Source organism: Hipposideros armiger, unplaced genomic scaffold (assembly GCF_001890085.2).
Source record: "Hipposideros armiger isolate ML-2016 unplaced genomic scaffold, ASM189008v1 scaffold_111, whole genome shotgun sequence".
NCBI classification, from domain to species: domain Eukaryota; kingdom Metazoa; phylum Chordata; class Mammalia; order Chiroptera; family Hipposideridae; genus Hipposideros; species Hipposideros armiger.
Window position 1 is genome coordinate 77,948 of NW_017731461.1, and position 14,532 is coordinate 92,479.

At 41.2% G+C, this 14,532-nt stretch overlaps 1 protein-coding gene across 1 annotated transcript in view; it reads right to left on the reverse strand.

Moving 5' to 3' along the window:
- Positions 1 to 4,094: 4,094 nt before the first annotated feature.
- ARCN1 (archain 1 coat protein complex I subunit delta) overlaps positions 4,095 to 14,532 on the reverse strand; it is a 32,011-nt gene continuing 21,573 nt past the window's right edge. The window contains exons 6-10 of the mRNA XM_019647503.1: positions 13,475 to 13,640; positions 10,582 to 10,729; positions 10,172 to 10,280; positions 7,578 to 7,782; positions 4,095 to 6,021 (exon numbers count right to left, since the gene is read on the reverse strand). Of these exons, the coding sequence (XP_019503048.1) occupies positions 5,932 to 6,021; positions 7,578 to 7,782; positions 10,172 to 10,280; positions 10,582 to 10,729; positions 13,475 to 13,640 (718 nt within the window). The 3' untranslated portion in view covers positions 4,095 to 5,931. The remainder of the gene's footprint in view (positions 6,022 to 7,577; positions 7,783 to 10,171; positions 10,281 to 10,581; positions 10,730 to 13,474; positions 13,641 to 14,532) is intronic.

Here is a 14,532-nt window from a genome sequence, read left to right on the forward strand (position 1 = left end):
CACCCCCACCCCCCGCCTGCACAGCGCCCGCTTTGTTCCTCTCTGCAGCTGGGCTTTCCACTGCCACCAACGCACACACACTCCTCTCCCCCTTCACTCTCCCCTTTGGACTTCTAGACCACCCTACACCCCTAGGCTTTAAGGCTCTTCTGAGAGGATGTTTTTAACGTGTTTTTTTCTCAGTCTCTTCTCCCCCCCCACCTTTTAAAATCTTAGATGTCTGAATCCTCCATCGGCTCCCAGTGAACCCCTAGTCGCAGCCCTACAACATACTCCACATCTCCAGAAAATTTGTTGAGGGACCCAGGACTGCGCCCTGTCACCCCTTCTCCTCACCCTCTTTCAAGCACCATCATGAAGCTGTAAATGGGGTTGACAGCCCTGCACATCAAGCTTCACAAATTTTTCTAAGGATAGGTATAAGGAGACATGTTAAAGGGCCAAGCAAACTGTAAAGCACAGGAAAGCTGAGTAGAATTAACATCTTGCCCCCATGTAGCTCCATCCCCACCCCAACCTGCTGGATTCCAATTGGGAGGCAAGCTATAGATACACAGTTGAGCACACCATCCTACTATAGCATTTTAAGTCTCTGTAGGAGTAGGGAGTTAATAAGGAAGAAGGGGGGTGGTGGCTAAAAACCTAAGAGGAGCCTAGAAACAGCCTGGTTGAAGTCGTTCCTCATCTCAACCCCCAGCCCGAAATCGAACGCTGACAGTGGATCCTTACCTTGCAAAGCCAGCTCTTGCCCCAGGAGACTTAACTGCGGAGGCCCTAGGGAGGTGAACTCAGCTAGACTGAACCTCTTTAACCTGCAGTAGAGGGACTCCTGAGACTTCCTCACTGAAGGAGGGAGCAGAAAGCCCCCAAGGCTGGCATAAATTCCAGCTGGAGTGGATCGCAGAAAATAACGTGTTCCCTTTGGGATGGACAAATCTTGTTCTGATTCAGTGGCTTCAGTTGGTGCCCTCTCTCCCTAACCCAGGAACAGCAGGAGGCTGAACTGCAGGAATCTTTGGTCACTCATTGACAGAGCCAGCATTAGCAGGGGGGTGGGGGTGGGGGGCGGCCATGCTGGAGGCTGGAGCTGACAGGAGCCAAGCAATTGCCACAAAGGGGGAGGGGAAGGACGCGCTTTGCAGCTACCTGCTGTAGGTAACAGAAGTCCATCAGGCTCTAGCATGAGCTGTACCACGAAGCCCAATGATTGTGTGTGTGTGTCAGGGGGGGGCGGGGAGGCTCTTATTCTTCCTGTCTTCATACTGTTTGAAGCTCATGAAAGTATTTTGACTCTGGCCACTTTTCACGAGGCAGATCACAACAGTGATTTTCAGGCTTTTCTGATAAAAGAAAAACAAAACCCAAACTTGTATCCTGTGCGCCAAGACCCAGCATTTGAGGGAAGGGGCTCAAATTGGGGTACCTCAGAAACTTCACGTAGCTCTGTTGCACAACTCCCAGATCTTCTTTACCATCTTGGTCAAGAGGAATTTCAGGGAATAATCAAGCCTGTCATGGAAGCAGCTGATGATAAAGCAGGGGGTTGAAACAGCACTCAACTTCTGTCTTCCCAGCCCATGCTGACCCCACGCTCAAGGCTCTGAGCACTGTGTCCTCACTTCTGCTGTGTCAAGGCCCTATGTTCCCACAGTTAAAGCACTCAGGGACTACAGACCTACCGCCCCCACCATACACCCCCCCACCCAACTCCACATCTGGAGCACATCAAAAAACTCAAGTGCTCTCACAATTACGCAAGAGGTCGAGCAGCTGGGAGCTCAGGAAAGGGGGAGGAAGAGAGAAGAAAGCAGAAAACAGCTTTCCAAGCATGCTTCAGACTTTCCGAAGTGGAAGCAAAGGCCGGGTGTGGAAGGAAGAGTGGATTTTTTTTTTAGGCCCTCTGCACTTGGCTATGAATGTCAGTAGTGGATTTCCACACCCCTCCTGCCTCTTTGCCTTAGGCACATTTCCCACCTCTGTCCCTCCTCTCAAATTGTACTGCTCCAGCCTGAGAGAGGGTGATTATTGCTCATTATAGCAAGTAAGCCTGGAGGTACGCACCCTATCCCAGAAAACTATCCTTTCTGTCCTCTTTGGATCCTGAACTTAGGCATATCAGTGTAGGTGTGGTGGCAGCAATGGTGCCAAGTAACTCCTCGCTGCATCCAACTTGGGAAAAAGTTCAAACCTCTCTTCAGCAGCTGCAAAGGAGCAGAAACTCTCCTCTCAGCTTGTCTTCGAAATGACACAATCCACACTTCCACCAAGAGCTAAGATAAATCCAAGCCAAGTGGGAAATTTGGGTAGGACAGAAAACTGGTCTCGTCTGCCCCCATGACTCAGGACCTTCCTATAAGCTGAAAAGCAGCATTCGTTTGTGCAAAAGAAATGGGGAACAAGACCTATTTCCATTTCTCCCATTGCCTTGAATTTGTAATACCTTTTTCAAATAGCCCCTCTTTGGTAATCAACCTGATGAGTTTATCTATAGGAACTTTCCAGAATTGGACTAAGCCCTAAATAACTACTCAGCCCCTGCCTATGAACAAGGCAAAAACCTTTTTGGTGGGGGTTAGAGATAGTGAGAAGTGACCCAAACTTTTATAAACTGCCTGGTTGCTTGACCTCTTGTGTTTGAGAGAGGGACAACAGCTTCGTTTAGAAAGGTAGTTTAATTTTCTTAAAGGCTTGCATCCACATCAATCACTAACTCCCCAGAGTAAAATGAGACTGATACTTGTAGTGATGCCCTCTGCCCTTGGGTGAGAGCAATGCATAGCAACCAAGCTACTTGTGGATCTTCTAGTAGATTCAAAGCTCTTTAGCTGCAATTATATTTACCAAAGCAGGCAAAAAGAATAGAGGGTGAGAATGGTTGCAATGAAACGTGCATAATAAAGGGGAGTCCACTCTGAGTTTTTGCTTTCCAGATATTCCTCTAAAGCCTACAAGACAGAAGCCTCACCCTCACTGAGACCCATGTTGAGTATCACTAGTTGTAGTTGACACTTACCTTAGGGGGGGGAAAAAAAAAGCTTTGTAAGTAGATACAGCCATTGCTTGTAGTTAAGAGTTTATAATCTTCTTGAGGATGCAGACTTTTTCTACTTTTTTCCTATCTCCAATGAGCTCTGCCAGATGTGAACTTTTAAGAAAGGCTCTTCTATCTCAACCTTGGAAATTTCTCAGATCCTACCCAGTGTGAACAATTTTAAATTAATTGGAAGGCAAATTTTCCCACCAGAGATGCATGGGTCGATACCCTTTATAAGAACTCCTGCCCACAGAGGTGTGCTTCCTACCTTCCGCTATGTGGACTTAAATGAGAGCAGGAACCACAAGCCTCCTACATTAAACAGAATGCTCAGTCAGATCTAATTGTTAGTCTCCATCACAAGAGGCCAACAAAAAGTCCACTTGATGCTGCGGAGGGATTAGCTGCCAAGTCAGGGGGTGTGGCATGTTTTTGGTGTGTATTTCACTGGATTAAGGTTACAGTTTCAGAGAGCCAAACCACACTTCAACATTAGACCAGATACTTTCTATTTCTCTTAAGGTAAACAAAAAATTCAAAGTCTTGGCTTTCACCATTAAAATAAAAACTTTTCATGCCCACTTAATTACTCATTAGAATAATTTGCCTTCCAAACAATCTGTTGATGTTCAATAGTTTTTCAAGTTACATAAAAAGTGAGGAAGAAGCCTTTTTTGAGGGAATTAACAACTGGCATTCATCACTCATCCCTGAATAACTTTTTACTACTGTCAATGGGGAAGTGATGCTTCAAAATATTACAAACCATTGTTGTTCTTTAAAGATGACGACTCAATTTTTATGACTGCCCCTGACAAAATTAAGAGAAAAAGTCCTTAAGTAGCATTAAATTCAAAAGCTACCGTCAGATGTGTATGTGTATGCTTGAATGGAGAAAAAGACACAAGAAGGCACAATACCTGTAATGGGGGGAAAAGCAATGACTACTCAGAGATTATTTTCTCTTAAAAAATACATATCATTAATTTTTAATCTTAGATCCCATTACATTATCCTGAATTAGCAAGCAGACACCAAAGTATGAGAGTCAAGAGTCTAATACACACTCATTTTATAATACTCTTTATTTGATTAAAGAATTTGCCTTCTTTGTGTACACTGGAATGTTATATTCCCTATGTATTTTACAGGGTTACAAAACATCTCTCATTTTAAATATTACCCCAAAAGTAATTTCAGAAAAAAAAGTTTTATGAAACTAAACTTGACTTTTAAAAAATCATATGGACAAGCAACTTTCAAACAAAACTGGATTAATAAGATTTCTTGCCTATTTAACTACATGACAGATTTCTTGTCCCCATTCCCCTTCCTCAAAAAACCTCATGTGGAAACCGAGCTACAGATAAGGATTCTTCCCTGATGCAGTTAAGGGAAAGGGAAAGGCCAGAAATTTCTTTGGCAAACAATTCCATCCATGGCCATTTGTGTGACTGCTTTGCTTCAAGAACACTCCACTCTTCGCAGGGAAGGCCAATGTTTTTCAGAGTAGGAGTGGTGCTCTCCTAGCAATTGAAAGTGCAGAAGTCATCTACAGTCATCTGCCTCTTCCCCGCCTGTGGCTGCAGACTGGCAGCAACTCCACCAACCTTACTGAGTGCAATACCAGGTTAGCAGCCAATGCTGGGCTGGCTGATGTTGTCTTCTCCATTGAAAAAGTAATGGATGAGATGGGGCTAAGAAACCACCACTACATGACGACACTCAATAGAAAAGACTTAAAGGAGAGGGATTTCAGAGACAGCAACAGATAGGCTGGTGAAAAAATGCTGGGCAGGCTAGAAGGAAATGGGAGTATATATGAGCAATCTAACACATACTAATATCATCAGCTGCCTCTTGAAATGCTAAAAGCCTGGTGGTGGAAATGGAGTCTCCTTGATAATTCAGGGGCCAATGAGATTGGCACAGATTCACTGAACCCACAGACTCCAAAATCATAACCTCATCTCTGCTAGAAAGAAAGGACAACAGCCAGAAAGAGCGAGGTGGTGAATCTGAGGAATGTGAATGGATTACAAACACCATGAGCTCTTATGTTTTAGCTAAAGTACCCAAAATGTGGAAAACTGGAAACCTGGATAGCACCAGCAGCAGACATGATTACCTGTGGATGTGAAATCCCTAACTAGACATAATCATTCCCCTTCCAGACACCTTGAAGTGGGGCTGTGCCATTTGAAAGCTGTTTCTCAGCTGTCTTTAATATTGACACTAGTGGGATTCACAGTACTGTTCTAAATTGGAGGGACAGGCCTAAAAGGAAAACAACTTGGCAAAGGAGTGGAGGGATGAATAGATATAGTAAAAGGACATGAACATCCTTATCTTACAGCTTCTAGACCCGATACACCTTAAGCAGTGCACCTGTACAATCCAAAAATCAAGACTGGATTAGATCAACCTGTTCTAGAGTACCAAATAAACACAGCCTACAGTTCTTGATTAAATGTATAGAAAGAAAAAAAACTGAAGGTAAAGAAGTATGAAAGACTAACATCTTCTGTAGAGAAAACTTAAAAAACAAAGTATGAAATATAACTATATTTAAGGATTAAAGGAGCAACTTAAGTGAATGCAGAGAAGGTGTTTAACTAGGGGCATTCTCTGGAGAGCTGGCTTTCCTGCTGGCCAGTAAAATCTGCCAAAGAAATCAGCAGCCTTTCCCTTTATGTTTGTGTCATTTCTTTGCCAAAGACTGTCTCTGTGACACTGAAACACTGAGGGCGAGTTGAGGGTCCTTGAGCGCCGAGAATCGTGCATTATACCAGAAAAGGGGTCTCCAATGGCTTGTAGATTTGGAAAAAACTCTTCAGCCACTGTGGCTTCTTTTTTATTAATTTGAAAGTTTTCCTTTTCGGTTCCTCTTCTTGGCATTACAGGATTTCATACTTATCCACTAGGAAAGTGGTCTCTGTGGAAAACCTTACAGGGCTGTTCCCATCTACCTGGGTCACTTTGGTTACCTAGGAAAACAAACAAAAAGTAAGGTAAAGCAGAAGGAGAGCGAGTCTCTAAGGTGCTAACTTCTCAGTACAGAAAAGATCAAATTCCCTAAAAGCAGTATTAAAAGTAACTCAGAAATGCTAAAAAAGTTCAATTCACAACTATAGATTACAGCATCACTCTTCCCCACCAACATGATTAACCAGCTTTCTAGAAAGAAAAGATGACTGTTGGGATGAGATGTAGAGTAGTATTAACATTAAGTAAAAGGTCCAGAATGAGTGGCCATTGCCCAGGCCCTACCCTACAAAACCTAGGAAGTTCATAGACATTCTACCAGGATGATCAACTAACATTTAGACACAAAATGCAATATCCTAACTCATAACATTATTTGTTTGATTTACTTTCAAATTCTTATTAAGCTACTTATTTTCTAGATATGGCTAGATCCTTCTAATGAGATCTTTTCTTTTCTTTTTTTTTTTTTTTTTTTTGGGCAGAGGATAGTTTTATTAGAGCAGAAAGTAACAGCTCTCAAAACGAGAGGGGATCCCAATTGGGATGCCCCGAGGTCTTTTCTTTTTAATAACAAAAAATGTCTAGTGTAATGAATTACCTATAACAATGGTAACTGTAATAGTACCAGCACAATACTTGAACCACTGATTCATATTTTCTAATGTGGTTTTGAGAGACAATTATACTTCATGTGGTCCCAAAGAGAAAAATGTACCCATTTCTATCTAATGTCTTGAGTTCAACAATGTGCTCCCAATACTGATGGGGTTATGCCAGTAGCTGAGGTAGGAAGCGGGAGCGGGAGGAGGTGGGGGAAGGGGATGCTCTTTGGAATCATCCAACAAAGGGTATTATAACTTCCCAAGCACTTATGGAGAGACAGAGACCATCTGGGAAGATAAGATAGTGCTAGAATAACAAGCAAATCAACGAGTCAGAGCAGAAGACGACAATATAAACTGGGTCCTCGTAATGCAATTTCAAAAAGTGGAGAAACAATGAGTTAAAAATAATGACCTAAAGGAACAGTTCACAAATTTTCATTACTTTGCCTACCTAAAGGACAAGGTTTGCAACAGAACTGGCTCATGATTCTCTGTATTAGTGAAGGAAAGATGTGATATAAATAACCCAAAAATGATATCCATTTATTTTAGAATCACTTTTTGGGGGCAGTTATTTTGCCTTCCAAATAAAAAACTTTCTTTCACTCCTTAGGTTCAAAAACCAAGTGACATTACAAAAGGCATTACAAAACCATGGGTGTTTTGGCAAATGGATTTTAAAATATGAGATTATAAACAAATAGGCAACTAAGATATAAATCTTGCACAATCCATAAGTCCTTTTATACATGTTCACATTCAATGTCTTTACTTTGTCTGATTTAGAGAGGAAAGCAGGTGAAGAACTTGACCAAGATCATACAATGAGTCAGGAATCGGAAGGGGACACCAGCTTTTCAGATTTTTTGCTCTGACCATAAAGCCATGCTACCTATCTGGCATCTGTGTTACCGCTTTCCCCATATAAGCTCTCTATTAAAGTGGGGTACCTGTATGTTACAGTAATTTTTTTTGGAGATGAAGGAGACTTGAACAGGAAAGAAATCGTTGGGCTGCCCAGCAATGCTGAACTCGAGGCTGCCACTCTTATTTTTGGCATCAATCACTGGCAGGCACCACTCCAAGGTATTTCGTCGACTGTCATGTCGATACTCGCCATCGATCTCACCAATCACTGGTGCGCCAACACCAGACCTATCATAAGAAACATCCGTGTCAAGTTAGTTATCCAGAGCTGGAAGAACTCTGCCAAGGAAAACCAGTCCCAAATTTGATTATGCTCCTCAAATTCTGCCCACTTTTATATATAGTCCAAGAAAAAATTAGGCTCCCTAATAACTTCAAGGATCAAAGTCCTAGCACATTAGCTAAGGATCTCACTCATTCCCCTTGTGGATACAGAGATATGCAACCACAGGTAATTGGCAGGTATGCCCATGGGCTGCTCCAACATGTGGACTAGATTTGGAGCTAGCAGGGCACTGAGACTGACAAATGTGTAAAGTGGGATATAGTTCCAAAACTCCTGCACCAATGATTTGTTGCCATGTCAAGAAGCAATTTTAATACAATGTAGCTCTCTTTATAGGTGACAATGGGGAACAAGTTGATAATAGTGGGGGAACACTTTAAACACCATTATGTGGCTATTTAGAATGGAGTGAATTTAGGCCTTTCAGAGGATGTTGTCAAAAGATTTAAGAATGTTTCAGAACTTACTAGAGATGCCACCAGTAGATTTATTTGACTTACAATCCAGTAAGTGGACTTTTGTTTGATAAGTGAAAACATAATTACCTGACAAAATACAAACACGATGGGAGAAAGGGGTACATAGTTGTCCGTAAACTGCAAAAGAACTAGAAAGTACTTTGCACCCCGGCACACGGCTGACAGGCAGTGTCACCTACTCCTCCACATTCTAAATTTACCATTTTTTAACTTATCAGTGACATTCAATGCTTATATTAGGGGCAGGGTAAATAATGGAGACAAAGAAAATTTTAAAGGTGACATAACACAATTAACTCTTCCCTATCAATTTTATGGTCCAAGTTGTGTGTGTGTGTGTGTGTGTGTGTGTGTGTGTGTGTGTGTGTGTATGCTCTTTGCCCTGTTCTAATTCTGATTCTGATCTCTAATTTGATCAGTTCTAGACAATAGGGTAAAATGTTGTCTAAAGGTCTCTTCTGGAGACTATTGCAAAATTGACCCAAGACACAGGAAACCACCATAACCAAAATTACAGGGTAGATGGAGAGGCCTAAAAATTGTGGCGTCCTAAAAATAGTCTACTAAAATAAATCTTGACAAAACAAAACCCACACCTGTTATCTATGCTCAAGACCTACAATGGTTCAAGGCAGCCTCTACTCCTCTGAAAGAATAACCAAGCTGTGAAGAATATGATGGTTATCCCATTAAAAGGGGATATTGGTAATAAAGCATATTTTTAAAAAATGGAAACAAGAACGAGTAAAACCAGACCTGGCCATCTGAAGGCCTGAATTATCAAAAAGGGAACAAAACTACAAATTAAATTAGTACCATTTTCTCTGCAACAATAATTAAGCAATATAATAGTAAAGATACACTAAGAATACACTTACTGGGTGTTCATGAAGGGCAGGCTGAGAGGTAGAGGAGCTGGGATTCATTGGTAAAGTAATGTGCACACTCACTGGAAATGCTAGTGAGGAGATAAACTTAAGGTAGAGAGTATTTCCAAATGATCCAAGAAAGTAGGCCATTTAAGCACACAAAAAAACCTTATCTGAGCTAAACTTTTGGGGTGGTGGTGGATATTTTCATTATCTTAATTGTGGTGATGGTTTCATAGGTGTATACATGTCAAAACAAACTGTACAATTTAAATATGTGTAGTGTATTGCATATCAAGCATACCTCAATAAACTGTTAGAAAATTTACTGAAAGTAATGTAGACATCGTGTTTCAGCAAGAATAGTTCCCTTGAAAACACATCCTCATCTTTAACTCAAAGTTTAGACAGCAAAATGAAAAAGAAAAACTCAGTCTGACAGACTCAATATCTTTAAGAGTTGCAAAACAAAACAGAGAAAAGTTTGACTGAGAAGTGGCTCCTCCTTCTGGAAATCTTCATTACTACATGAATAAACTGAGGACCAACATCTAAAAATACTTCTAGAACTAAGGCTGGCTGTTTGTCTGCTTTGGTTTTAAAGTTAGTAAACTCCACTCCTTTTAAAGTGTACAGCTAGCTCAATGCATTTTGACAAGTGTATGTAATCTTGTAAGCACCATCACAATCAAGTCATAGAACATTTTCATCATCCCCAAAGGTTCCCTTGTGCCCCTCTGCAGTCAAAGGCCTTCTTCTTTACCTCCTAATTTCTCTTCCATAAGTATTACCTTTTCAGAATGTCATATTAGTGGAGTCATATAGTATGTAGCCTTTTGTATCTGGCTTCTTTCAAAACTGGCCTTTTTAAGAAGCAAATATCTTAGAATGGATAGCTAAGTACTGTCTCCAAAATGAGTGCTAAAAGACGAGTTCTATAAACCCAATATAGAAAATATGATTGTGTGGAGGATACCACTTACGGAAGTGGGATGGTAATAACCACATCATTCAGTTCTAAATTATCTTCTTGTAGTTCATATTCTATGTTGACATCACAGCCATTTCCACTCTCTGAGGGCCAGCAATTAACTGAGGAGAAAAAAGCAAAGCAGACATACTAGAACATTAGATAAAGAGTAGAGAAAAGTTAAGATGGAAAATCAAAGCTGACAGCTGCCAGGACTTAAACATCCTAATGTAAACTATTAAAAATAAGTTTTAACATTAAAGGTATTAAAAAGTAAAGCTAATGTTTAAAATACACAAAATTCAACAAAAGATCATTTTGTCAAGAATTTTGCTATGTCAATGAAGGTAAGAGTGTATAAGCCAGGGCTATTTCTAGTTCTCAGTGCAGACTAGCTTAGTGGAACTGGCCAGAGGCACTTACTTGTCAGCGGAATAAAAGATTCCTCTGTGGTTTGTAGTCTCCACTTTAGCACCCCTACGTCACTGTTGACTGGAAATGACTTCTCTGGATTCTTCAAGCCAATTAGAGATTCTGCAGTGAAAAGTTTTTTATCCACATTTGGATGGGTCTGAAATGAAAAGGAAAAAAAATCTTCTGAAGTTCAGACAGGGTAAGACAGGAAATAAATTCCCTCTGGTCTTCCATGGGTCATATCAAAATATCTCAAACAGGGAACTTAAAAATTTCTGATTTTTTTTTTTTAAAGATTTTTATTGGGGAGCTGGGGAAGGGGAGCAGTGTTGGAGAATTGGGGAAGGAGAACAGCTAAGTTGTTGTCCTTTAATCTTAGTTGTGGAGGGCGCAGCAAGCTTAGCTCCAAGTCCAATCACGCCGCTCAGCTCATGGTGCTGTGTTCAATTAGTTGTGGGTGGGCATAGCCACCATCCCATGCAGGAGTTGAACCAGCAGCCTTGTTGTTAAGAGCGCACAGTCTATCCACTTAGCCATCCAGGAGGCAGCTCAGCTCAAGGTGCCCGAGTTTAGTCTTAGTTGCGGGTGGGGGTAGCCCACCATTCAAACCAGCAGCCTTGTTGTTAGGAGCATGTGCTCTCACCAGCTGAGCCATCCTGCCACTTGTTAGCAGCTCAGCGGCAGCTCAGGGAAGTGTCACTGGCCCATATGGGAATCAAACCAGCAACACTGTTGCTCAGAGCTCACACTCTTTTTTTTGAAAAGATTTTATTGGGGAATTGGGGAAGGGGAACAGACAAGTTGCTGTCCTTTTGTTCTTCAGTCTAGTTGTGGAGGACGTCGCTTCACTGGCCCATGTTGGTATTTTGATCATTGCGCTCTTTCTGGCTGAGGTGGATCGGTTACTGGCCATTGGATGGCCACTCACAGTGGCTCATGCTGGCTGCCGGCCACTTACAGTAGCTTAATGGCAGCCCACTGCAGCAGGGGCTGCAGCCTACGCCGTCGCTGGCTACTCATGGCAGCCCAGCTCTAGGTCGAGCTATTGTTCACCATCTTAGCTATAGATGGCATTGTCACTGGCCCATGTGGGATCCAAACCGGCAGCCCAGCTGCTCAGAGCTCAAGCTCCCAAGCCAACTCTTAACCAACGAGCCACTTGGCCAGCCCAGAGCTCTTAACCAACTGAGCCACTCAGCCGGCCCTTCTAATTCTTTTTGATTTTGAAGAAAGATCTCCCTTCTTTAAAAACTTTTAAGATTTAGACATTTTAAAAAATAGTGGGGGAAAAAAATGATTTCAACTCTAAGCCATTTTGTTTGTAATTGAACAAATTCATAATTTTGTAATTGAAAAAGTTAAAGACCTTTAACCAAGTCCTTTACAAAAATACTTCACAGGGAGCAGCCACGTGGTGGGATCAAGCTTGCCAAGTAGAAGACTAGAGTCAGACATTGATCAGCTGCCTGGGTCAGATAGCAGTCTTGGCCTTATACTAAAGAGGCAGAGGAGAGAATAGCTCTGTGGAAAGTTTAGTTGCAATTTAGCCCCAGAGTGCTAACTAAGGTTATTCAAACTCAGGACAAGTAAAATGGACTAATCTTTTAAAAGTGATTAGAGGAAAAAAAAAGAAAAAAATAGTAACTTTTGGATAGCAACCTACATATACTTTAAGAGCCAGCAAAGCTGTTTGAAATAATATAAGCACTATTTCCAAAAGACAATTTTGTGTTAATTATGGGGGGGGGAGGGGAGGGAGAGTAGACAAAAACACATTCTTCCCTGAAAAGGCTTTGTTCTTGTGATAATATAAAATTAACCATTTAAATAAAACGTGACAAGAACGTCTCACACATATCCAGATAGATGGAACATACACATTGATTTTGTAAGGGTTTTATGCACTTTTCAAATATACTATCAGATACTGCTCTTCAGCTAACAAAACCAAGCACTGGTAGTTTATACAGTGGCAGAAATTTGGTATCATAACCTGTTCTAATAAAATATATCCCTAATAAGTTTAAAAACTGCTTTGTAAAAACTATATATCAAGGGCCGGCTGAGTGTAAAAACTATATATCAAGGGCCAGTCAAGTGGTGCGTTGGTTAAGAGCTGGCTTGGGATGCTAGAGGGCCCCGGTTTGGATCCCACATATGAGGGCCTGTAACACTGCCCTCTACAGCTAAGATGCTGGACAACAGCTCAACCTGGAGCTGGGCTGCTGTGAGTTGCCGGCAACGGCTAGGCTACAGCCCCTGTGGCAGTGGGTTGCCATGGGCTACAGCGTGAGTGGCCCTCAAGCCACTGTGAGCGGCGGTCCAGAAGCCGGCGACTGATCTGCCTCGCCCGGGAAGAGTGCAATGATGGTGCCAACTTGGACCAGTGAAGCAACGTCCTCCATAATTAGACTGAAGAACAAAAGGACAGCAACTTGTCTGTTTCCCTTCCCCCAATTCCCCAGCACTGTTCCCATTCCCCAATTCCCCAATAAAAATCTTTAAAAAAACCCCACTATATATCAAGCAATATCCTAAATGAATTATTTTACTCTTTGCATAACAGTAGCAGATAAGCACCTCTGTGCACCTTTGTTAATGAGTATGAAGTAATTTATTAGATTTCAAAATGACCTTTCATTCAATTCCAATATTAAAAGGCCATTTTAATATAGCTGTTGTCAATCACTCTCAACCAGCTTGGGAAGAGATTTATTGCCTCAAGGCATCCACTGTATGTAATAAGTTAACTTCTTTCCCGTGCATCTAGAATGGCACTAGTTATACAACTTTAATAATTTTCTGTGTCCTGTGGTTCATATGAGGAACTCCAGTTGGGAAAGACTGTGCTAGGTAGAAAAACAAAAGTCTTAATACTCCCTTATCAAAAGTTTCTACACACCTGTAGTTGCACCCCTTTCTTATCTTCATTTTCCACATGAAGACGAATTCGGCCAAATTTATCATCTGAGATCCTAAGCATGATCATGCCATGCAACTCCATGTTTTGTAATCCTCCATCTCGTCCACAGGTTAGTGTGATTTTTTCCTCAATCTTCATGTGCACACTGTAGAGAAAAATTTGTTCAGAAAGGTAGAGAAACCAGAACTCTCCTTCTTCACGGTTTAATGGTGATTAGCTACCCACAACTTATTTTCAGGTGCTGCTGCTGTATATATCAAAATTTAAAGCATTATACTCTTCAATTCAGCAATTCCTCATCCTAGAGATAAATTCTTACCTTTGTAAACAATGTATTTAAGTTATTCACTGAAGAATTGTAATAGCAAAAGTTTGAAAACAACTTCAATGTCCATAAATAGGGGAATGCGTAAATATATAAAGGTATATCCACAAAAATGAATACTAGGCAGTTGTGGAAAAAAAAGGGGGGGGAGAACAATTGAAAAAGCTTTTATTTGAAAATAATTTCAAATGTTAAAACATTAAAATTATACCAGGAATACATGTATCCACCCTTTTTACCTGTTAACATTTTATCCCATTTGTTTTACCATTTGCATACTCTTTATAAATATTATATATGATTTTTTTCCCTGAACCATTTAGAGGCAGATAATATACATCATGGTCTTTCCCCCTAAAATTTCAGAGTGCATTTTGTAAGAATATGAGTATTTTCTTACACAACCAGAGTACAGTTATGAACTTCACAAATTTACAGTGGTACAATACTTTTACCTAATCTACCATACATATGCCAATTTTGTCATCTGACCTAATAATGCCCTTTAAAGAGTAAAATGAAAAGTGCTGTTGCTATGGGCAATAATTAAGTACAGTCTATCCATATTCTTTACTAATAAACTATAGCTGGGTGAACTATAGAGGCTAAAGAGAATATTCTGGCTACCGTATGTAGCCAGCAGCCAGTGTGAGCGGCCAGCAGCCGCAGTGAGCGGCCGTCCAGAAGCCGGCAACTGATCTGCCTCTCCCGG